Genomic DNA, 26,376 nt, shown 5'->3' with positions numbered 1-26,376 from the left:
TGTCCCCCCAGGCAGCCCTGGGGGGTGGAAGCGGGGGGGGGGGGTATCCCTGAGCAGTGCGGTGACTTACCCCACACCACTGCATGACAGCTTCCAATCCAGGTAACTGACCACTCAGGAACCGGGTGCTGTATTGTGAAAAGACAAGGAGATTGTCACATGTTCCCTAATTTCTGGAACACTTTAGTGATTCTCTAGTAGCCTGGCAACAGATTGAAGCAATGTTTACTGGCTGCTCATGGACCCCCACACCTACAAATCAAACCATGCCCTTTACCTAGTATGGACATAGAACAAGTTTGCTTTTATCTAATAAAAGAAGCCAGTGGGGAGTCAACCTGCCAACATCTGCAAGAAAACTAACATAATAGTGTATGTATAAAATTACCCACTAAAGCAGTGGTTCTCAACCTGTGTAACCTCAGGACCCACATTTGTCCTTGGTCATTAAGTCACGACCCAAGACGCACTGCAATGGAATGCATGGCTTTGTAGTACTGGGCGTTCTGGTGTAGGCAATCAGACTGTGGGCGGGAGGTGCATTTGGGGTATCATTCAAATTAATGGCAACGCAACACACCTTCCACACCAGAATGTGCAGTAGGTGCGATTGCATGGTGCGGTGCAATAATTGCATGGGACTGTGGTGATTAACGCACTCTAATACTGTGGCTGGACCCTCAAAAACACTGACACACACACTAAAAATACTTTTTGTTTTAAGATCAACCCAGTCTCCCTACCATATGAGAACTGGAGTGGATCCTCGGCTTGGGGTCCAGTGTGGGCTGCTTTGTTGTGACTGCGCTCCAGCCATATGTGCATTGTTTGTACAGCTCCCCTGTGCCCCTCGAAGAGATTTCAGGAGCCAGAATATGACATCAGTCCAGTCCAGGCACCTCTACAGGGCATATGTGAGAGCTGTAGTCAATGCACGTATGGATGGAGCTCCCTATTGGGAGTTTGATTAATTTAAATGCATGCAACGTGTAAAAACAATCAATATATGGCTGGTACTGTCCTAGAAATACTGCAGTTTTACAAAACTCCTCCATACCCAGAAGTCTTATTCTGGCTCCGGAAGCACAACGAGGGGACAAGAGAGCATGGCTGGGTAAATTTATATGCCAAGGGGGTGGGCAGATACTGTTGCCAAAAAGGTCAAAGACGATGGGGGAAATTTATCAAAACTGGAGCAGACTGAATCTGGAGCAGTTGCCCATAATCAGCTTTCTATTTGAGTTTGTTTTGATAGGCTTTGAAAATGAAAGATAGAAGTTCCTGCGGGCAACTGCTCCAGATTTTGTCTGCTGCCGTTTTTATGAATTCTCTTCAATGCCTCTTTAATTAAGTAAAAAAGGAAAGCTTTTGTGAATGTAAAGTTGCCATTTAAAGAGCTATTGAGGTGTGTACCAATAATTTATGATGGTAAGATGGCTTTAAAACTGCTATTTCTTAGGTGCTATGTAAATTGCATCCATGTGTGGTGGATGAATAATCTCAACATTAAAATTAAGAGCTGTCAGAGAAACGTTATTCCTGATTCTCTGCATTGATGGAATGTGTTGGTATCTTACCGTAAACTGTACAGTGGTTAAAAATGGGATTGGGTGAGACTCCTTTTAATTTATGGAACCAGACAAGTAAGTGCTGGAATTGTGAATCATTCTCTCTCTGTCTAGTGGCTAGTGTAACACCCCTTCTAAAATCATTTGATTCAGGTTATCTTTTAATAGTATACATGCATTAGGCAAGTGTTAGACAATGTGTTGATGTCCTGCTGAATGTTTCCATGAGAACATCATTAGATAGGAATGTACTCTTTAAAGAAGCATTTACTTGTAGCTAGTAAAATCTGCCACGGAGGTAATTCCTAATGATATTCTGTATGGCTAAGATGTACAACGTATAATAGCCGACATATATACAATGACAGCATCATTCTAATAATCTTTAATGTGGTTAAACAGGCATATGAATGTACTTGTTACTATTTCATATAATAGAGTAGCGGGAATGTAAAGTTTATTTTTGCTCTTTATAAATATTAACATTGCTGTATTAAAAATAATCTTGGGCACAACTGATGTGGTTTAAACAAAATTCCATTTGCAAAAGATAATAATGAAGTTAATGCTGAAATTTGATGTCATACATTTATTTATTCTTTGTACTGACATCCTAAGCACCTGCATCTTTGAAATAAACTGCAATTCCTATATTCAGATTTAGTCTATTGCATTTAAAGCTTAGCACTATCATAGTTGGCAATGGTGTACTAGTAAAATAACTCAAACCAGACAGTAGGGTATTATTATTATTATTATTATTATACAGGATTTATATAGCACCACCAGTTTGCACAGCGCTTTACAATATAAGGAAGACATTCAATACAATTCAAGACAAGATGGTAAGGAGGGCCCACAATCTAAAATGGAGGGGGCAGTGATACATGAGGAGGTAGCTGTGTGGGGATGAATTGTTTGAAAATGTGATGGTTCAGTGGTTAGGTTGAGGTGAGATAGGCTTCCCTGAAGAGATGAGTCTTTAGGGATCGCCTAAAGGCAGTCAAGGTGGGAGATAGATGGACTGGTTGGGGTAAAGAGTTCCAGAGGATGGGAGAGACTCTAGAGAAATCCTGGAGGCGAGTATGGGAGGAGTTGACAAGGGAGCAGGAAAGCAGGAAGGCTTGGGAGGAGCGGAGGGGACGGTTAGGGTGATATTTTGAGACAAGGTTTGAGATATATCCGGGGCAGAGATGTGGATGGCTTTATAAGTGATTGTTAATATTTAGAATTTTGAAGGGTATGACATTTATTATAGTGACACAAAACTCAGGAGTTAAATCTTAAAATGCAGTTAAGTACCCTAACTATTAACAAAATGTTATCTTATTTGTGTATCACTCAGCTGTAGACCCTTAAATCATCTCTGAATTTGTGCTGGCACTGTCCTTCCTTCTGGAGGGTGGCTACATTTGTTCCTCATGGTCCCTGTGTGTGTTGCATCCACCGCTCCAAGCTCACTCTCCTTATGGACTAAAATAGTTTATTAATTTGTGCTGATATTATAATCTATCACAGGGGCAAGCTTGAAGCGGTGGCTACATTACATTACACTCAGGGACCATGTGGAGCAGAAGTAGCCACCCTCCACAAGGAAGGGCAGTGTCAGCATAACTTCAGAGATGACATGAGGATCTACAGTCGAGTAATACACAAATAAGATACATTTTTGTTAATATTTAGGGTACATGAATGCATTTTTAAGATTTAACTCCTGAGTTTAGTTTTACTTCAAGTATTATTGGTCTATTAAAATGGTTGACTTTTCATCGCCTTCAGTGACAGTCAATATAACAAAAGACAGGTGACAAATGCTCACATTTATACAAAGTTTTGTCTACTGGTTTATTGTGTTGTTACCATTAAAATTGATCTCCAAGAAAGCAGCTAAATATATAGATGAAATATTGACATATATGGAAACCTGTCAAAAGCTTTGTATATCATCCATTCAGTCCTAAGAATTGCACAGCGTTACTACACAGGACAGTTGCCATATTGCAGCTAAGAAGCACAGTTAGATGACCAGCCTGTGACTGAAAACACCAGACCGATGAGGTAATTAATGTGCTCACCCCTTCTATCAGCATGTTCCTTGCCACTACATGTATATACCCAGCACCTGATTCAGACCTCCTGTTTTGGAGTGCTGACGCTCCCTCTCTGTGTCCAATTGCTGATCTAGAGGCTGAAATTAAGTCAAATGTAAGTTTATGCTAGTTGTATTTATTATGCATTTAAAGTATAGCAAAATCCATTTTTTTTGTTTGATAGAGTAGAGGAGGGTTAGAATCTAAGACAGGTTTTTATTGTTACCTGTGTCCTGGCCGGTGCAACACACTCTCACTATTGCCCTGGTGACAAAAAAAGCAAGGGAAATTCCAGTTATAGAGGGTAAGTCTTGCAGTCTTGGGGATTCCTGTGGCAACTATCTAAGAGGACATTTCCCTCACATTGGAGAGATTTTCTCTTGCTTCCTGTTGTGTCTATGGAAGGGAAGTTAAATACATTCTTCCCTTGGGAAACAAATTACAAACAAAAATGATGTAAAAATGGTTTAACCCTTTCGTACTATATCTAAAACTAAAAACAAATGGCTTTATACTTTATTTTTAAATAAATACATTAACAGAAGCCCAATCTCCCAAACACGATGCCTTCTGCTTGAGCAGGATCACCTAAAGTCTACCAGGCCTTTGCCTTGATGCCACTTCCAGTTCTCCATTGTAGGGCATTTTCTTGGCTCTTGGCTTCTTTGGCAGAGAGATAATTATCTGGGAACTGGATTGCCATTTTCAATGAAACCAGCAAGGGGAATTAGTAGGGTAAATTATATTTTTGACTTGGGATTTTCTTTAATTTCTTCCACTTCAAAAGTCCTTGAGTGCCAAAGCAATGGTTACATGGTCCCTTGCTTTGGCTAGGTTTAGCGGTACCTTTATCACCCAAACTTTGCTTGCCTACAGCTGTACTCCGCATAGCTTGTACAAGAGCCATAACTACCATCTGAATCTAGCCTGGCCTAGGACAAGACTAATATAACACGTTTGTACATGGTATAACAGCAGAGCGCTGCCTATTTTTACATAGCAGTTCCACCATCCATACATATTGTAGCTACCAGTTATTGGCTCCATTAGTTATCAGCTAAATATTTTTACCAGTATAAGTAAGCCTATTACACAGAATAAGCTGTTATACTATTTTGCTGGCTTCTTTTTTTCGTGACACCATTTATCAACATTAGTTTGGACAAATTAAAAGTCAAACTGTTAGCTGTGTCTTGACCTTTGTGACTTAAAAGGAATTGTAGTTTATCATGTGGCCTTCTAATGATTAGTAATTAGGTGCAACTATCAATCAATCTGTCAAACAAGCCACCTAGTAAAGGAAATGCTTGCATAGTCAGAAGATAAGAGACATGGGATGTTTTGTAGTACATGTCTTGCTATATCTCAGGTCTAATGCAGTGATGTCAGAATATCATTTTAGTCAATAAGGCAGCTGTAGTATGATGGCAGCCTGCTGTCAGAGTTCAGGGAGAATTGTGCTCTGCGGAGTTGCTGTCTCTAACTTTATTTCTTTCTAAATATGTGTGTGTCTCATATATATATGTGTGTGTGTATATATATATCTATATATATATATATATATATATATAATGCGTGTGTGTGTGTATATATATACACAATTAAGAATTCTTGGCTACAGCTCACTGGAAGCATTCACATGTGTGAAGACGTAGAGGCACACAAGGGACTTGAAAGTAGAAAAAGTAAGCATGTTCATTGCAACAAATGTGGTAGATGACAGTTTACCTTTCTAAATATAATAAACCTGCATACATTCCTGCTGCCTAAAAGAGCTCTGAGCATCACCATGTCTACCACTTTGCAAGTGAATGTGCCCTTAGCTTAGTGAATGAGGTGAAGCTCTGTTGATTTCCATCACCCAATCATGTGCAAAAATACAGTTTATTTTTTAATTGTCCTTGCTCAATATTGGGTACTCTTTGCCAAGGGATTTTTCACCACATTCACTAAGCTAATGGAAAATTCCACTGCAAAGTGCAAATGCCCTTGTAACATGAACAGAGTATTTGCCTTGAGTAAATCAGGTCCTATGTGTACATTGAGAGAGAAAGGAAGCTATATTCACACAAGTTCACTCTGGCTAGGTCCAGTGGACAGATTCAATAAAATGTTTTGCATCAACTGGTGCTCAAACTACAGGATTAGCAGCTTTCATTCTCTCCTTAAAAATAACATACAGTGTAGAGTATCTATACTAAAACAAACATGACTGTATAATCTGACAGGCTGACACAAATGCCAAATTTCCCGCTGCTTTTGGGGGGTCTTGTTATAATAGGCACTGCAAAAGGTCTGTTTAGAGAGCAAGATTGTGGTAAGGTAATGCACTATTTTCTTAAGCTGTGCTATCCTACATTTCTCCCCCGCAGAGAAGTGGTTAAGAGTCTGATTTCTCCAGTCATGATACATATTTTCCTGCCACGGAGGTCAAGGCTCCATTCACAAAAACGTATTTTTTGAGCGGCATACTAATACATTTTAAGCCAGCAATGCAATCCAAATGGAGTGTTATAGTAATGAGCACTGCAATTATGTAGTTGCTATGTAGTAATTGGTTATATTAAAGCAATTATACAGTCCAATAACACATTTACAGATATATCTGTCATGTCACAATGTAAAACTAGCTCTAGTCTTGAAATGGCAGACATGTATGCACAATCTGACCACTGAACAACTGTTTATCTTTTTTCAATTCTTTTCAAGATCATAATTATATCACCAGAGCATGCATTGTCCTTCCACTGATTAGTTGTCAGCTTACAAACACTCCCCCAGCTATTCTTCTACTTCTAATATTCATACAAGTGTGATTTAAAAGGGCTTTAAGCTGGTACCTACACATCTACCACACCTGTTTGATTTATCTGATGTCAGCTAGATTGGGCAATAGTAATCTTATATATGTACATCTGTTGAAAAATTGACTTGTTATTCATAGATATGACCAAAAGTTTTTGCAGAACTCTTAGTGTCCCAGCAAAGTTTACTCCATACATACATTTGGAGGAACTAGATGGTCCAAACTTCATGTGGATCAAGTTTCTCATCAAACTGGTAAAGTGGTCATAGAACCTCCAGTTCACAGATAACTGCGGAGAGCACCAAGTCAGGAAGCTTATGCTTCCAACCCCCTGTGATATCATTGCCTCTATAGGCAATATAGGCCAGTGACATAATATAGGGAGGGGAATTTCACTTTGTATCCCCTTGCGATCCTTTGGGATCCCTATTGAACCCTGCCGGGTGACTGGAGGTAACACAGTTGAAAGAAGCCTTTACTTTCACTGCTCCCTTTGCACTTTTGCTGATAAAATGCCCTCAGTACAACTGTCTGTTAGTTTACTAATATGCTAGGCAAGTTGATTATACATTCTTAGGAGCAGGCACCAAATGTTAGTTGCAAGCACATTATATTTTAGATTTTCTTATTTCTTTAAATTGTAAAAGCCCCCAGGGGCATGAAAATACACTGGGAAAATGTTCTCTTTCCAGTACAGTGCTAATCAGAGCACTGAACCAAAACAAAGAGTCAACAGTGTATATCCAATAAGAATGCTTTGGCTAATATTGTTATTTTCTTACTACACTTACAATAAATGCAAGTGTATTGAATTGTGACATAGAGTAAACCTAGCTTTTATTTGGGAATTTAATTGAGTCATTCCTTTTCCTATTTATTAATTACGTGATATTACATTTTATGTCTTTTTTTTTTTAAATCTCAGAGTTATCAAGAAGTGAAGCCCAGAGCAAATGAAGTAATTAAGTAAAGTAAAGAATCAGAACACATAGAAATAAATAAAAAGGAAAGAAAAACACAAAGCAACGAGAGAAAGGGAAATGTGATCTAGCATTTCTACCCTTCCACCTTTTAAATCCTACTAAACATTTTCAGATAGCCCACATCCTGCAAATAGCCCACATTCAGCAAAAGCTGGGCCTCGGCTTGATTAAATTGGACCTGATCCTAAAATCCCACTGGAGCTAAGACCATTCAGAAAAAGAGCCCCTGCTGCCTGCTGAGATTGCAGTACTCAATTTTTGAATGGTGGGGTGTGGGGCTTGGGTCCATTGGGACTGGGACTTAGTTGGATTATTAAGTTTATTTCTGATTGGTTATTGCGGGTTCCAGCAATTTGCACATTACCTTTGCTTTGTGCAGTGCTTTATAATAAAAGTGCAACAGAAGATAGCTAACATATTTTTTTCTCTAATATTTCTTTACCATTGCTGCTTTTCCTTAGGGAGATACTTGACAGTCTTCCAGTACCCTTTGGTTTCCAAGTTGGGTAATGCCATTGGAGAACCTATTGGGTTTCTAGTGGCATCTCAGACAATTGCTAGATTTATTTACAAACCTCTTTTGAACTTGTTACAATCCCAATAAAATAGTCCTAGTGAGGTAATTAAGTGCTGATTTCTGTTATTGGCAGCCAAAAATAGTAAACTGTTAGAATGTTTTTCAAATAGAGGTGCCATTATGTTACTTCATTTAAACATTACTGTGAATGTTTAAATCAAAATGTTGACATTAATGTTGGTAGAGGTTAATGGCTTTTTTGCCTTGAATAATTTGTATCTGTTCCTGCAATAACATTTGCCGAGTCTGAGTCTTGGTTTGGCATTTACTGACCACATAACAGGGCCAGCAACTTAACTACTACACTAATCTCTTCTTAACTATAAGGCTCTTGGCCTGTAACTGTCCTACTCTGCCAAGTCTTCTGTGGGTATATCATACTGCTTAACTACGAGCTCCTATTGCAGATGTTGAAATTACTTTCAAGTGCTTTGTTTAATGAAATGATTGCTCACTAATACCTACAAAGGACTATCATATGGTTGTTTACACATACACACAAGGAGTAACTGTGAAATCTCTAGAATCTCTTCGAATATATACCACAGAATACTGGTATTATTGGCTTTTATATTATTTAGTTTTGGGCTTTTATGTTATAGTCACATATGCTAAGAATATGCAATACGATACTAGTTTATTAAGATCTGTCTTTCTTTTTTTTTTGGAGAATATCTTGAAATATAACTAAGAATAATTTTTACATATCTCTAAGAGGTGTTACAGATAAACAGAGCCTTGGGGAACCCCAAGCAAAGAGGAAGAGGAGAGGAGGAGAAACAGTTGTAGGTGCGCTGAGATAGGTAGAAGGTGAACAGTGAGAGACCAGATTCCGGGAGGCCAAGGGAGTGAAGTTTATTGAGGGGAAGCCAGTGGTCAACTGTGTCAAAGGCAGCAGAATAGTCTAAGTGTATGGGTATGCAGTAGTCGCCGTTGGTTTTATCAGTTAGTGCATTCTTATTAAGTTTTAGGAGGGCAGTTTCTGTGAAGTGTTGGTAACAAAAGCCAGATTGAAAGGGATCAGGGGGATTGTTAACGGTAAGGTGGTGGCTCAGGGTTGAATTAACTTACTCTTGGATCTTTAGGTAGCTATTTACCATGTCAGCAAGCAGAGGTACACTTGTCCTCCTCAAAGTACAATTCATACCAATGTTTGTTACCCTCATGTCTTGGCACAGATGTGCAAAATAGCCATGTGCTTCACAGCTTCACTTTCCCCTCCCAAAGAACGTTAGACAGAATGACACAAACCAAATGTTGCCTATAGCTATTGTGAATTTTGTTATGATTATAATTATAGCCTAGTACTGATGTTTTAAAGTTATTTATTCAGTCCTGAAATAAGGAATAGCGTTAGATAAGTGGCCAATCAAAATGGCCCTTTCAGTATGATTTATAAGATTTACTTAAGATGGAAAGACTTTCGAGAACAGTCAGATGGGCAGGCATGATCCAGTGACTTGAAGACTTTTTTTTTCTAAGGCATGCTTAGATCTCAGAAGCACGCATGTTTATGCCGATTGAAGAAGGATAGAGGAGAACACCCAAACTCCTTCAGTGCCAGCTTATCTCAAGGGAAGGCAGCGACAGTCAGCTAAAGGTGTCCAACATAATTAGTTGCTATTTCCCCGAAATGGTTTTTCTGTTGGTTGGCATCTAAAGGTGACCATAGATATAATGGACTTTGAAATCACCCAAACCAGGTAATGATCATCTCTTAACTATGTAAAGCAATAAAGATGCTGCTTTTATTTGGGAATACTGCCCCACAACACCTCTCATATCACTGACAACATTACAGCCTTGCTAAGGCTGAATACCATAGGCCAGGGGTGGGCAACTCCAGCCCCCCAGCTGTTGTGAAACTACAAGTCTCCTGAGGAATTGCAGGACTCTGACAGCCACAGGCATGACTCCCAGAGACAGATGCATCTTGTTAACAGGATTGTTCTTCTTGGAGGACTGTCCAACATGATACTGCAGAAAGGTGACAAAGAAGCATGTAAATCAGTAATGATTAAATCACCTCCACATAAAGGGACCATTCCTCTTTAAAGACATTCATGTTCATTATTGTTTAAATAGCCTGTGTTGTATTTCTACTTTCTGACTGAACTTTCTGCTTTTGTTACAGAACAACGGTTCTTTGATTTGGTGCCAGAATCACAAGCAATGTTCAAAGGTAAAATGCATCTTTTTCTGGTGCTTTCATCATTGTTGTTTCTTTAAATAAAAAAGAGAAAGTGAGAAAAATGAGCCATTAATAGTGGATGTGGAAAAATGTTCTCTCTTTGTGTGATTCATCCTTCTGTCGTTACTCCCAAGGCTTTTTAAGTACCATAATAACTCCTTCACTGTTGAGGGCTCCATTTAAACATTGCTTTTCAGTGATAGTGCTTATTCAAGACTTGACAAGTCCAGAATAGAACTGAGAACTCTTGTTCGTTTAACCCATTTGTGTCCTCTGGGAGGGGCTGCAAATCATGTCAGATACTTTTAATACTTTAAGGGCTACATCAAACACAGTTTTAATTCAGCTGTACTTCTCAAATAATGATGGGAATGCTCTATTGTACGTAAATTGAAATGACTGCGCATGAGAAATGAAAGCATTCAAGTAAAGGTTTGTCATGTTTTCTGCATTTTTGTATCTTACAAAACGCTCAGTTTCTTATTGGATAATTGGGTGAATGGGCCTGCCTTGAACGTCAGATGTAAAAAGTCATCTAAATTGAGTATAAAGTGGAGCCACCTAAATATGCAAAGTTGCAGAAGTGTGTAAATCCCAAGACTGGCTACACACAATGGAAATTTGCTTGACAGGTAGAGCAGTTCACATATGTGTATTTCAACTGTGTATTTTGAGGAACAGTACAACCATTAAGGTTGCAGTGAGGTAGTGCAAAAAGGAACCGAAATGCGCACCTCTAAAGTACAGCATTGCCTTCTTGTAACAGGTATTAATACATTGTCATTTCCAGAAAAACACCCAAAAACAAGGAGCACAGTCTCTGCATATGGCTAAGTTGGTGGAGTCCAACAAATTACCATAACTCTTGAATCATTTTGTATATTTAAATCTACATTTAAGTGCATATATATTTCACAGAAAAAAAGAAGAAATATTGTACTCACCGCGTAGACATTATTTAAGCAGCTTTTAACCCTTTGGCTGCCAGCCATTTTTGCATGTATGCACACATTTTAAAATGCAAATTTTTTAGGCCAGAGGATTACTTTCTACCCTCCAAAATTATATATTTCCTGAAAGCAGAGACCCTGTAAAATAAAATGGTGGCAATTGTAATTTTGTATGTTATTAGCGCAACTGTTTATCAAACCCAAATTTTCAAAAAATACTAAAAATACACTTAAGTTAAAGTAAAATACTCACATCATCTATCACTCCTTTGCAAACAACATACATTCAGTTATACATATCTACTGGATATAAGAATCTGGCACAAAAAAACAATATTGGTCCTTCTAAGCCAGGGGTAGCCAAACTCCGGCCCTCCAGCTGTGGTGAAACTACAAATTCCATGATGCATCTCTCTCCGGGAGTCATGTCGGTGGCTGGGAGAATCTCGCAATGCCTCATGGGATTTGTAGTTCCACCACAGCTGGAGGGCCGTAGTTTGGCTATCCCTGTTCTAAGCCATCTGACCGCAGTTCAGGACCAGGATTGATTGGAAAATGGTTGCTATGGTGGTGAGCAATCACATTAGTTTACCATTTTTCTATCTGCAAACAACTGTAAAGGAACTCATGGTCAGCCCAAAGCCGAAGCTCATTCCTACTTAAAAATCACATGATCAATCTCCGTGTTGCCAAAACTGTTTTGAATAACATGAAAATGAAATGGGTTGGGTGTGTGTACTGAATACCCTCCTAATTACCATGGTTGCAAGGAAGCATCATTTTAATTTTGTGATAGTTGTGGGAAGTCATAGCTGCTTCAAATGCAAATAAAAAGAGATCTTTAATAATGTTACATTGGAAAATCGATTGTGTAGCATTTTTTATGACTAGTCACTAATCCACATTTTACTTGCGCGTTTATTCACACATCAGCTAAGTAAGACCCCTGGCAGTTTACCCATTTACTGTTTAACGGTGTAGCTTGGATAAAGGTTAGCTTTGGATGTTTTTTTACTAATCAGTATTTTGCTACAGGGTGCTTCTCAATCTAGATGGCTGATCAAAGTATGATTTTTTTATGGCAACATTTTTTTATGTTGTTTAAATACAGTATGATAGCTATAGTTCCTTTTATTAAAGCTAATAAACATGTGCAAACTACCTCATCTACCTCATCTACCTCACAGTCAGTATATATCTCAGGAAGTCCACACACTGTAACTGTAACCTTAAAAAAAAACATTTAGGTTCTGTTTCAACAAGCTTTGTTTCATGTCAAACAGGTTTTTAATTCTCATACAAGTCTATAGGAATGCAAAACCGCTTGAAGCAGGTAAATGCAGGTCAGAAGGAGGTGAAACACAGGTCAAATGAAAAAACTTTGACTGATCTCTGAAGCATTTGAAACTGATGTCAGACTGATGCCATGAACACAAGCTTAAAGCCTGTCAACCCTGGCCATTATATAAAAGCAAAATGTTTTCTGGTGCTGCTGCATCTGCCCCGTAACTCCCTCTAGACTTGAATAGGCAGTTTACTTTACTAGATCAATATGTCTACTCTAGGAGTACAGGCTGTGCACATGCAAGTCTAAGAGGAGTTGCTGAACGGGCACGACCAGCCTCTGAGAATATCTGCACTGAGGCTAAAAACATTGGAGGAGGCTGCGGCCAGGTAGGTAACCACCTAGGGTTGTGGTGGTGCATTCTCTATTAGATTTGGCTAGGGGGGTAGGAAGGGTGGGCTGGGTTTTTTAGGGTGAAACTGTACTTTCCAACCTTTCCCATTGCTTGTGAACATCAAATAGAGTATAACCAGACTTGTGTGGTCTGCCCTTTCTTCACGTGCCTGTTGGCCACTAGGTATGACTTTAGGAAGGCATAGATGATGACAGGGGAATTTGTATAATAGAGCACCCTGTGTTTATGTACCTGGAGTGCTCTGGAAATAAACATCTGTACAGCCATCTAAAGTTGGCTAAATGATAATCCTATAGTCAGATTACAAACCATATCCAACCCATAGATTTGTTTTAAAAAGTAATGAAAATACAGTCTATAGTAACATGCTTACATTATGTGTTTTTTTTAAATAGTTAGATACAATGTAATGCTAAGTACAGTAATTGAAATATCCACATTATACTTTTTTACAGACAGTGAACTTTCATACTTGAAGTAGTGACATATTTGTCAAGAGCGTCAGCCACAATTTAAAACTCTGTGATTACAGATTACACTCCACTAAAATTGTACTGGCCTAAACCTAGCAGCATGAACCCACTTGATTAATGAGAATGTACATCTGCCTCCATTTAATGGAATCCCTTCAGTGATTAAATCAACAAGATTAATGTGAAGGACTTTGTGAAATATATAGCTTTCTCCCACCTGATTATTTAATATGGCTGTAGATTAAATCTGCAGTCAAATACTTGGCCACCATTTAAACACTTTTCCTAATCAGATTAGCAATGTCCACATTACAGAAGTGGTCTGCCGTTTATGTATCATTTTCTTTTTATGATCCTCCTGAGATTTTTGGTCTTTAGCCTTTGACAGAGGATAATAGCCAAGAACAGAAATAAAGTAGACAAATATTTTGCATTATTGACTTTTTTTTCTTTGTCCCATCAAGATTGATCTCCATCTCAATTTGTGGTGCTTTCTAACCGGGTCAAATCCAGTTTAAATTATATAAAATAATAACATACAAGACTGAGTGTATTCTCTGAATGGATGATACTAGTAAGCATTTTGATCAGAGAATAACTTTTGTCTGTAAAAAAAATTAATGACACTTCAACACAGCAGCATGGCCCAAAAATAGGATCATTGCAGATTATATTTATTGCTCCACTTGTAATATTTTAAATGGAGGGTTGGATACAGCAGGATATCTCAAACTCAAAGTTGTATCTGCTGTCACTGAAATAGAAATGCAGTTCCTTTCTCTCTCTCTCTCTCTCTCTCTCTCTCGTCAATCATATTCATAAAAAAAAGTTAATTGCCTATGAATAAAACATAGCTGTTGAGATTTCTAGACTATCCTGGTAATGTTCATTGTCACGGAGAACTTATTCTGGGTTGACCATGGACATATTTTACTTTCCTCCTTTTTATAGAGAACTGCATACAACATTAAATACATTTTACCTTCCTGTCATTGTGTCACTTTGTAGAAAGTGTGGGAATGAAAAATGAAAGTATCGGTCATTCCAATTAATTACATTGTAGATGTCATTTTTACTGAAGGTGAAAGAAGGAGCACATCTTTGTGTTTTCATATCTGAGGGCCATGGTATTAATGGCAGGTGATTATAGAACTTGACTTCTGAGAAGTGCATGCATTAAAATCCAATAATGACACGAAAAAAAAAAAACAACTTACGATGGAAAAGGCACAGCCACAGCTTTACTGAGGTGGTGCAGTTTCATATTAAAAGCATTTGTGATAAAACAGTCACAGATACTGCATGCTATGAGTACCTTTTCACTATAAACTAAACAACAGTCTATGCACATTCCTTTACAATGAGTGCTGAACAGGCATTCAACTATCTCAGAAAAACTCAGTTTGGTGCACAAACATCAAACAGCCATTTTCAACAACGATTCTCAGCTGGTTTTCTAGCATGCTCCTTAGACAAAAGACGTGCGACCGTACAGTAAAAACGGTTGCACGTCTTCCATACACTTTGCGATTATCGTACGATCGCGGGATTTCCCGCGGTTATCGTGCAATAATTGCACAGTGTATGGGCACCTTAAGCAATAGAAGCTGCCTATAGTGTCCTGTGTACAAATCTTGCTCCAAAGAAACAACTAGAAAGTTAGGAAATATTTTTAAGCAACATTTTTAGGTATGCTGTGTGAATCTGAACACATTACAAACATATGGTGGGGATTTCTAAAATTTGACTGCAAAGGTGGAAAAACACTTTAAACAACATTAAAATGCACAAAACCTGCACACCTTCTAAAATGTCATGCTTTCAGGAGTCAGGGCTCCCTTTTATGAGTCACCATCTTGTTGTAAGAGAGTCAATATAATGAAAACAGAGATGCTAATGGTATTTTCAGCTTTTGCTTAATTTGCTTCATAATTTAAGCAAAATGTGTAAACGTATTGGTTGTTTTCATTGGAAATGTCTGGCCCTAACTAATCCTATCTTTGACTCACCACAGAATTTAAAGACAACCCTAAACTGATAGAACAGCACATTTACTCAAACATATCCCTCCTGATCTGTCCTGACCACAGCATAAACCTTTGGCTGTTTGAATTCTTTCTAGACCTTTGTGATCCTAATTTTTTTTGCTGTCCTTCTGTTAATGGCAACAATAAACAAAGGTGTTCAATGAACAAAGTATCCAAAAACAACAACATTATCAACACTGGTGAAATGGTCTTGCTATAGCCACAATACTCTCAGTCTGACATGAGGACTCATGGGAATTAAGCTTTGATCTCCAAGAATTAGTTACTTGTGACACGCCACTCACTAACCCCAAACAGCTGGGCAGTTCCTTTCACAAGAAGCTTGTCTGAAGCGGAACCATTCAACAGACTGAACAGCCAAGTCACTTATCACTATTTAAACTCTTCCTTATTCTTCTCTATCATCACATTTGCTGATTTCAGGCTAGGAATATACTGTGTAAAATAGCTCCTCAATACTTTCTGCTTTTTATTTAGCTGGCTGCATAGGGCAAGTGAATAGTCAAGATGCGCAATAGGCTATGTGGCCCATCAAGATCGAGCCAACTTTCTCTAAAAAAAGCAACAAGTTAAAATATCACTGGTGATAACTGTGCCATACCATATCTAAACATTTTAGAAGCAAGTGTATAAAAAGGCAAAATTATACGTTTGCATTTTCTCTCTGTGGCTTATTTCACAGGTTCATTCTCTATTTAAATTCCCTAATGTACCACTTTGAGATTGTACAATTTCCAACAATGTTTCATAGATTCTATTGAATTTAAAAGTGGTAAAAATCAGTATGCCATTATTACTTGCAGGTGTTTGTTTTTCCCTTGTGTGTGTTTCTTCAACACTTTCTAAAGGCACATTATTTGTTTTCTTCTTTGGCAGCCTATAGATCAAAGTTTTAAAAATATAAGGTAAAACTGGTAGCAAACCCATCTGAAAACCATCAAAGTGGGAGGTCGGGAAGCCTAACTACTTTGCACCCTTTTTTCGAAATAGTCCCTTTAGCCAACCATGAAATCTGTCCACATATGCCTAACCAATATGTAAAGATGTGTGTATGGCTATACAAATAGTGACATTGTGTAGCTGATTTAGAAGGACTTTGGGCAGGGATACTTTATCAAATCTTTCAAGGGAAGTTGGCCAGTTCATAATGTTTTACCATACTACATGTTCACATCACAGTAGTATTTTAGAGTATGTGTTCACTGAAAACACACTCTAATTTCCCTTTAAAAATTAACATGTCAAAGATGTTTTAGTGAGCTCTGGTGTGTAAAAAAAATTACCTCTGTTGATATGTATGCTTCATCCGAATCACTGCTCTTTACTTGTAAAATGTATACTTTTCCTCATGACGGATAGTACTGCTTTCTTTATACATCAGGTCTGCTGCAGGTAGAAGATCTGTTGCTCTCAAACACCGAAGCACTAGTGTAGTCCCCTTCACCATTCAAAGAAGACCGTGTATTCTGTGAAACAAAATTTGACAGAACTATTTTTTGGAGTAAGGAAGGGTTAAAAACTGTCTATTTATGTTTTGCAGCATTCAAAAATAGTTGCATCCAACAGCGGCCCTTTCACACCTACTGAGCCTTACTATTGGTCCTTATATACCAAGGGTGTATCCACTGACCAACAGGGAGGTTCAAAAGGTGGGAGGACTAGGATAAAGGTTGACTTTTATTAAAAGGTCGAGATTTGTTTATTGCTTCAGCAGTTTATTTTTATGCATCTACCGATCCTTTTGAACTTCTTAGTGCAGATAACTTCAACATAGTTACATAACTTACAGTAGAATGACATAGCTAATAAGGTAAAAAAATACTTTTGCCCATCAAGTTAATTTGATAAAAAAAAGTTTCTCATATTTTTAGTTTTCATTGCCCAAGTTTGTTCCTGGTTTACTTTATCTTCCTAACTTGAACCACGTCTCTTTCAGTACTTGCTGCTTTTTATTGTCATTGCACTGTTTATGATGCACCTTAAATCTGTTTTTTAGAGCCTCAGGCCATATGCAAAGACAAAGCACTTACTCGCAACAACCAAAGGATGGTTATAGCATGTACAAAATGATCTTGTTTACCTGGCTACTTTTCAGCGCCCTGAGTTGTAAATTTCCACTGTGCTTTGACAGCAGGAAATAGTGTGCTTGTGTTTGTTCTTTGAACAGATGCTCTAAGTCGACAGGTTTCATTACATTGTTTGTCAGGATGAAATATTAGAGCTACAACGCCTGCACTCCTAGATAGAAAATGTTCACTGCCCTGCTTGCTGGTAAAGATAAAAATAAGGCTGTAGAGCAATTAGTCGGAAAAACCTTGAAATTAATTCTGGTTAAAAGTTTGGCTTAGACCATTTCATTTTATATTACCATGGGTCTTATAAAGAACTTCAGACTCAGTCCAAAAGAATAAAGTACAATGCAATATGGTCATGGAAAACTACTATTGGCATTGACTGTTATAGTGACATTTAAATCAGCCTATAAAATTGTTTAAAAAAAAAAGTAAGCAACATGCAAAGCTCTGCAGAATTTTTATGTAGAAACCAGTGTAGGGGCCAGCAAGAAATGTAATTTATTATCTTCAGCTTTCCAATGTTGTGAGTTTTCTCTGTCAGCAAGTTTTCCCATGAAGAGTTGATGTCTGATAAACGAGAGATAAAAAATTAATAACTGTGTAAAATGTAATAAATGGGGCAGCACAGTGGCTTAGTGGTTAGTGCTTGCAGCACTAGGGTCCTCTAGTCGAATCCCAGCCAGGACACTATGGGGTCTATTCACGAAGCTGCCGAAGGATCTGGCCGTAGCTTCGGCCGATCCTTCGGCTAGCTTCGGCTCCAGGAACCCTTCGGTTCAGTAGAAGCGAAGGGGTGCTGTACGGTCTATACTCACTTGCAGTGAGATCAGCGTCCCTGGTTACCTGCTAACCAGGGACACTGATCTCCAAACAGCAAACTCTCCCTGGCCCCCTTCGGCTGAAATTAGCCGTACCAGCCTGAAGTGAATAGCCGAACAGTGTTCAGCTCACTTCACTTCAGATCCAGACCCTTTGTGCGTGGAATTTTCATGTTCTCCCCTTGCTTGCATGGGTTTCCTCCGGGTACCCGGATTTCCTCCCGCATTCCAAAAACATGCTGGTAGGGTAATTGGCTGATGTCTAAATTGTCTTATTATGTGTATGTATGTGTGTGAGAAAGGGACCTTACCATTAATTGTGGTAATGCTTTTTCAATAACTCTTCTTAGCATTTAAAAGGAGACTATAATGTATTTCAGTGAGTTTGATTGATTTATTGTAATGTTTAGTACCACATTATTTTGTAGATTTCCCAAAATGTATTAGTATGTCAAGCATAGTAGTCAACAACCCTACTTAGGGATGCCTCTTATACAGGGCTAGGTTTCCATTACTGGAGCCTATAGGCACAGAATCATTTATACCTGATGGAACTCTGCTCTGCTAGGTTAACTCTTTTACATGGAATATTTTTCATGTATTACTGGTCCTAATCTTGCTTAGAATATTGTAAAACGTGTATATTAGCTTGGTATATCACTTGACTGAATTTCAACTGAGCATGGGAAAAATGTCACCAAAAAGCAACTACCACTTTCTCTAATGGGAGTCAAACCCCAAGCAGCAAGAAAACAATACCACGTGGGAAGTTAAGTTGAACATTAGCAGTTCTGTCACTAGCAAGTTGTTGTCAGTGACAGAATTGCTTATGTGACATGGGCCTACCTGTCTAGGAGGTAGATTTCATGAATAGCCATGGGTCTTGTAAACACACATTGGTCAGGTCAGACTTTATGCTGGAGATTAATTAAAAATGGTGACAGGACTTTGTTTAAACTGAAGACCGTGGTTGCAAAGCAAAGCAACGTCCTATTGGTTCTGTGGTCCTGGAACAAAGCCTGGTCATGCTAAAACTGTGTACTCGAGGACACTCTAGATTTAAAGCTGAGAGATTTGAATACATCTCAGAACCTAGATCTCAAGTTTAAACATAATAGCACACAATGCTTTTCACAGAGTTTTTATATTATCATATCTGATTATCTCAGGTGACATTGCAAAGATGTTCCAAGCTCCAATCCAGAGCTGTTACTGTGTGATGGGGTCCTCATAGCAAACCCACAAAGGGCCCCTCTTCCTTTCTACTTCTCAGTTATCCCTCTAGTGATACAGAATACTAATGGCTTTTTCTACCAATGTTATGTAATTTCCTCAACTATCTATTAAAACATTTTATCCAAGGCAATTTGTTAAATGTCATTGCTACATAAATCAATGTGTAGACAGTGCTTGGTTCCCTGTGCTTCTGTGCCCCATACCAGTTGCATAGTATCCTATGACTAGTTACATCACATCTGCAATCCCTAATAATAGCACAGCTGTGGCCATTGCTATGCCATTTTTTTTTATAAAGGTTTTGATTGACATATTGTCAAATAGGAGTTCCTCTCCCTTACTTGACTTTTACTTGATCAATGTGCAGAAGACTACTGAATGTTCCAAATGTGTTCATCCTAGTTAAAGGAATGTGAAAAGTCTTTGAAACAAGCTAAAGAATTGTCTAGCATAAAAAGCTCCAGCTTCACAATCCTACAGTAGTCTAAACAAATAAAGATTTATAGAGTAGCTGGTGAGTGCCCTCAAATGGTATGCTGTGAAAACGGCTATATAAATGTATTTAACAATATAACATTTCAGAAAGACAGCAGAGCATGCCAGCAATGACTGTGAACACTAGACAATAGTCTTGATGTTATATTGGAAACGTGTGTGGCGCCTTTAGCTAATCTAGTCTATTTTCTGTGTCATACTAGCAGTGCAGTGCTTCCAACTGAACAGTCCAAACTCATTTTTTAATCACAGACTATATTTCTGGGTCTGTATTTTCAAAATCCTTGCTATTCCAAACATTTGTTCAACAATGGAAAACAAAAGCACAGAGTTGGCTTCAGAGTCATTTGTAGAAATCTTGTCATTAACTGGAAACATTTTTAAAGAATGTATTTTCTGTACACAGTGGAATGCCTGTAGGCCATGAGCGGGTCCTACTGTACATTATATGTATGCACAGAATTTTTCTTAGTGAAAGACATCTGGTGTGGAATGTGAAATGATTACAGCAGTTCCTTAGCTGATATTTGAAACTTCCACTATTGTGATTTTTTTTTTCCTGTGGTATAGAAGAACAGAACGTGAGCAGTCCATGCCCCTTTTTAAAGTGCATCTTCATCTAAAATGAGAAGAAACTTTTTAAGTTTTCCTTTAAATAACTATATGCTCTTTTTGTTGTTACTCCAATGTTCAATACCAAGGAGCCCTGGTGCTGCAAGGCGTACTGATAACCACTAAGCCACTAACTTCAATTTAACTGCAAATGGTAATGGTGGTGTTAAGCTGTGTTATCTCTTTCCATGACAATTTTATAAATAATAGTCCAGCTTGTGATGTTAGTGTGTTGGAATTGTGTGTTTTTTTTTTTTTTATAAATTGGTACAAATATAGAGATATTTTTAACAAAGTTGCATCTCTATTGTAAATCACTGTGCACCTAAAAAGTCCCAGTTGTAGATTTTCCATATTTGTTACTGGAGAAAAATAGTCAAAAACTATTAGTATGCCTTGAAATGGCTTTAACTTCAGCTGCACATTTTGCATAATTGAATGAACGGGTCAGGAATATTTTTATGCTTTATTGAAAAGCATCGGGTATGAAACTAACAAGACACAAACTGCCTAAATTAACAATTTCTACAAATGCGAAAGCTTAATACAGCCCATATAAAGAGGTATTGTTCTTTAACTACGAAGTGTTTGAAACTTCCTGTCGAGTCACTTTTAGAGATAATTCAGGTGGAAAGATGAGTTAATGATTTCAACAGATTCCCTGCTCCCTCATGTCACTCACAGCCCACTTAAATCAAAGCTTACAATGTGTGCCTCAACACCAGACCCAGCCAGGGACTGTGTCAGTGCTGTGCCAGTCCCACAGTTCACCCATTCTTATGGTAAATGTTTTGTGCTTTCATGCTGAGCGACTTTTATCAAACATATTAGGCTGCGTTTGGGAGATCATTAGTCTTCAAAGGCTGAAACATTCCAAGTCCCTTATCCTAGGAACATTCATGTCAGCTAGAAGGCATGCAGAGAGAGGATACTTTTATACACACTTTACAACCAAGCAGAGCCTTGCAAAAATACTGAAGATTGTGTCACAATTTTATTATGGGAAAGCGATATAATTTGATTCGACTGCTGTGCTATAGAGCCAGGAATGAGAAAAATGCCAAGACTGAACTGATTAGGTTACTCTAGAAATCACAGATTCAATTTCACCGAGTTGTGATGACAACTTCAGTTAACTGAAGCTGAGTTGTTGATTAAAAAGTGTAAATCTGACTTCTCACCTCCATATCTGCACATCAAACCTATATCTGAACATAAACAGCATATAACTAAACTTTTGTAAAGTGTTACAACTTTTTGAATATATTTTACATTTACCCATTCACAAAATCATGTTGCAAATACAAATATACATAAATACAATAAAAACTCAAAATTGCAGTTAAAATGTATTGGAAGTCCAGCAAAGGAAGCAATATGTCATATAGCTAATATTTCTAATGAAAGGTTACCTTACATAAGAAACTAATTAATCAAAGCAGATCACAAGGGTGCTTTGGGATATGAGACTCAGGAGTTAAATCTAAAAATGCATTCAAGTGCCTTACCTATTAACACAAATGTAGCTCTTTTGTGTAACACTTGGCTGTAGATCCTCAAATCATCTCTGAATTCATACTGACACTGTCCTTCCTTCTGGAGGGTGGCTGCTTTTGTTCCCCATGGTCCCTGTGTCTTATACTGTAGCTACCACTCCAAGCTCACTTCCATGATAGATTATAATTTACACAAACCAATACAAATTGGCTAACTAAAGGTGAGATTGTAGTCCATCACAGGACCAAGGGGAACAAAAGTAGCCACCCTCCAGAAGGAAGGACAATGTCAGCATTAATTCAGAGATGATTTAAGGATCTACAGCTGAGTGATACACAAAGAAGATACATTTTTGTTAATAGTTAGGATACTTGAATGCATTTTTAAGATTTAACTCCTAAGCTTAGTGTAACTTTAAGTTGGCTGTAGACATTACAGAATGGTAAGATGTGCAAGCACTATTCTGCTGTCTGGCAGTATCTTTTGGACCAGTAATCCTCAAAAGAGGACTGCTCTAGCTGCAAAAGTAACTTGTAGAAGGGAGGTGGAGCCATGTACAGACAGTACCAAAGCCAGGGTAAAAACATTAGATATTGTGACTTTTTTTTTTTTAACCTGCTCAATTGTTTTGTGCCCTAAGGACCACTGGTCTAAAGGACACAGATAGATTATTGTAAACAAGGTTTGTTATAGTTTATGTTCCACAATATGTAAGGAGGGCCCTGCCCGTGAGAGCTAACAATTTCAAATACTCTTCAGTTTCCATGTTATTTCACAAGATCTCAGATTCATGACAAGAAAGCATTAACACTGTCAACAAATATGCCCTAAAATAAGAATAGGAATATAAGAGTAAAGAAAAGTTAAAACAATACATAGAGCTTTTAAAGGTTGCGTTAAAAGGACATTGATTGAATAGTTTTGCTTACTGTCTATTACTTGTAGTACTTTGCTTGTTGGATAAAGACTTGATCTTTTTCTATCAAGCATGTGCTTATTACAACAGAGCAATGTAGAGCTAAGTGATACTTTTTTATTGTTACAAATATAAAAATATTAAAATGGCATCATTTGTATTCAGCTCAGGTCTCATTTTCAAGTACATGTATACTATGCTTATTTATTTTATTATCTTGTCACTAGGAGCTCCATTCTGTCATCATAACATTTTTAAGTTTTTGTAAATATTAAATCATATATAAAGATATCGGTAAGTATTAGTTAATTAAATGCATAATGGATTATTTGGAAAATGCAAAATCACAGGGTAATAGTATTTAATATATCTACTGTATGTCAAAGTGTATATGAGATAAGTAGCCCCCCAGGTGGTTTTATTCATCACTTTTATAATGCAGGGACAGGTGTATATTTCAGGAATGTTTGCAGTATCTTTTTTTCCCTGGTTTCTTCACTCTGTCCTCTGTCCAAGGGTTTAAACCAGAACCTTACTGGGCTGGTAAAAAATAGTAGTTGATGCAATTGCTTATAATAGGATGTAGGTATCAAACAGTAGAAAGGCCTACACACCCAGGGTCAGCCCACCCTGGTTGTTCACCAATGTGTGTTATACAGAAAATGAAACCGACAATCTCTTTCTGTTACTGTAGCCTTGGACAACATAAGTAGGATATGTAACCACACAAGATGCATACAACATCTAATTCAAATGTATTTTGACATTTGGAATGTAATTTGGGCAGTGTGGTTTAATGGTCCCCATATTAAATAAATTTAGAGTTGAAGGAATAAATTGGAAAATCTCCAGGCATTTGCCGGAAATAAGGACTGAATGACTAAATAGCCAAGTCCAAGTATTATTCAATTCTAAATATCTCCAATTTAAATGTTTATTAATCAAAAGATATAGGAGATTTTGGAGCACCTCAAACTAATCATATGGCTCTTGAGTTTTAAAGTCAATAAAATAATAAATATATTAGTTCTTCCTACATTGGAGAATATATTATTAGATGACAAAATGCAAACCATTTAAAATGCTCAGCCCTTTAATGTAACTCTAATCAGAGTACAGAGATTAAGTTGATTTCTTTCTTAAGCATTGTATAGTTGTTGTTTTTTTTCTATATGTTGTATTTTCCAAGTATTGAACATTTAAGATCTGTTATTTTGACAGTAATGAACTAGCAAATATTTTACATAATGTGCTCCTGCCCCTTTTAAAAATGTGTCTAAACCCAAAATAACAACGTAACCTATTGTTGCAGTTCACCAGTTCTCAAATGTCGCGTTTGCAAATGTTTTCTTTATTCAGGCCTTTTTTACTTTATTTTCACCTAGTAATCCTTTGAATACACTTAGGGGTCTATTCACAAAAGGGTGAAGAGTTTGGAGAAGGCATTAGAAGGGAGCAAGCTAGGACAACATAGCTGAACTGGAAAGTGAGCTGAATTGGAGAATTTTTCCAAATCGGCTTGTGTATAGACCTGTTAATGTCCTAGTGTGGCTACACTCTTTTACTCCACTGTATCTATGGAGGGAGCATTAGATGTTACAAAGGCTGCTGAACTGCAAATGTGTATCCCTCTCTTAATTTCAATTCCGTAGATGACAAGACAACTTGTAATTGACAGAATAAATCTTGGAAGGAAGATAAGATTGGTTGTGCTTTCTTTTACAGTCATAAGCAGTCCTTACAGGATGTCACCGAATAAAAGGCAGATCTGAATGCACTGTGTGATTGGGCATCTACTTGGCAAATTAGGTTTAGTGTTGATAAATGTAAAGTTATGCACTTGGGGACTAAAAACATGCATGTGTCATACACTCTAGGGGACTATGTTTGGGGGAGTCAATGATGGAGAAAGATCTGGGTGTTCTGGTAGATCATAGACTGAGTAATTGCATGCAATGTCAAGCTGCAGTTTCTAAAACAAGCAAAATACTTTCTTGTATTAAAAGGGGTATAGACTCCAGAGACATAATCCTGCCCCTGTACAAAGCATTAGTAAGACCTCATCTGGAATATACAGTTCAGTTTTGGGCACCAGTTCACAAAAAAGGATGTTGTGGAACTAGGGAAAGTGTTCTCTCTGGAGAAGAGGCGATTAAGGGGGGACATGATCACCGTGTATAAATACATAAATGGTCCATATAGTGAGCTTGGTGCCAAATCATTCACGTTAAGGTCACTGCAAAGGACAAGGGGGCACTCTTTGCATCTGGAGGAAAAGAGGTTTAACCTTTGCATACAGAAAGGATTCTTCACAGTTAGAGCTATGGAAATGTGAAATAGACTCCCCCAGGAGCTAGTTCTAGCTACCTCACTTAACTGTTTTAAAAATAATCTGGATGTATTCCTAAATGCACAGAATATTACTGGATATTGAGTTCTTATAGGTATATTAAGCACCAGAGATTGTTGATTCAGGGAATATCCGATTGCCTTATGGGGTCAGGAAGTAATTTTTCACCCACGTTGGAGCAAATTGAGCCATGCTTTATAGGGGTTTTCTTTGCCTTCCTCTGGATCTACAGTGGGTAACTGTGGGAATAGTGTTCTTTTTTAGGTTTTTCTCTTTTTTGTTTTCTCATCTCTATAGGTTGAACTCGATTAACTTGTTTTTTTTTTCAACCTGACTAACTATGTAACAGGAAGTTACAAGGACAATGCATTTCCAACATTATCAACATTAATTTTTTGTACTTAGCCTGAAAAATTAAATGATTGGCCGCAATATATTACATTTTAATTCTTGGATTTGGCCTTCAGTTTTTTTTTACCTTGTTCAGGGAGAGGGGAACTACTGTGGGGTCTATTCACAAAGCTGCCGACGGCAGCCGAGTGAATGACCGATCTGAAGTGAAGTGAGCCGAACACTGTTCGGCTATTCACTTCAGGCTGGTACGGCTGAAATCAGCCGTACATCGGCTTGCTTCGTGTGGCTTCGGATCAGCCGAACATGCTTAGCATGTTCGGCTGACCTGAAGTGGAGAAGGAGTTCGATTCAGCCGATCCAACATCTGGATCGGCTGAGCCGAACCTCCGGCAGGCTTCACACTGCTGTTCGGGCTATTCTGAAAGATCCCGAACAGCAGTGAGAGAATAGCCGAATGCCGCCGAGCGGCATTTGGCTCGGCTGTCCTGCTCGGTCCCTCAGAGGCACCGAGCAGAACAGAAAAAGAGTGAAAAAAGTAGAAAAAAGTAAATAGAAAACGATTGTGCAGAGCTAGCAGTGACAGCTAGCTCCGCCCAATAGTTTCCTATTGTCCGGCGGCTCTGCTGCTGTAAAAAAA

At 38.0% G+C, this 26,376-nt stretch overlaps 1 protein-coding gene across 1 annotated transcript in view; it reads left to right on the top strand.

Moving 5' to 3' along the window:
* The window catches only part of ANOS1 (anosmin 1), a 160,854-nt gene that overhangs the window by 36,427 nt on the left and 98,051 nt on the right, over nt 1–26,376 (top strand). The window contains exon 2 of the mRNA XM_018568217.1: nt 10,159–10,206. Within this exon, the coding sequence (XP_018423719.1) occupies nt 10,159–10,206 (48 nt within the window). The remainder of the gene's footprint in view (nt 1–10,158; nt 10,207–26,376) is intronic.

The sequence above is a fragment of the Nanorana parkeri genome, unplaced genomic scaffold (genome assembly GCF_000935625.1).
Source record: "Nanorana parkeri isolate BGI_ZX_2015 unplaced genomic scaffold, ASM93562v1 scaffold1155, whole genome shotgun sequence".
Classification (NCBI taxonomy): Eukaryota; Metazoa; Chordata; class Amphibia; order Anura; family Dicroglossidae; genus Nanorana; species Nanorana parkeri.
Note: the sequence above shows the minus strand (reverse complement) of the source record. Positions and strands in the feature narration are given on the sequence as shown.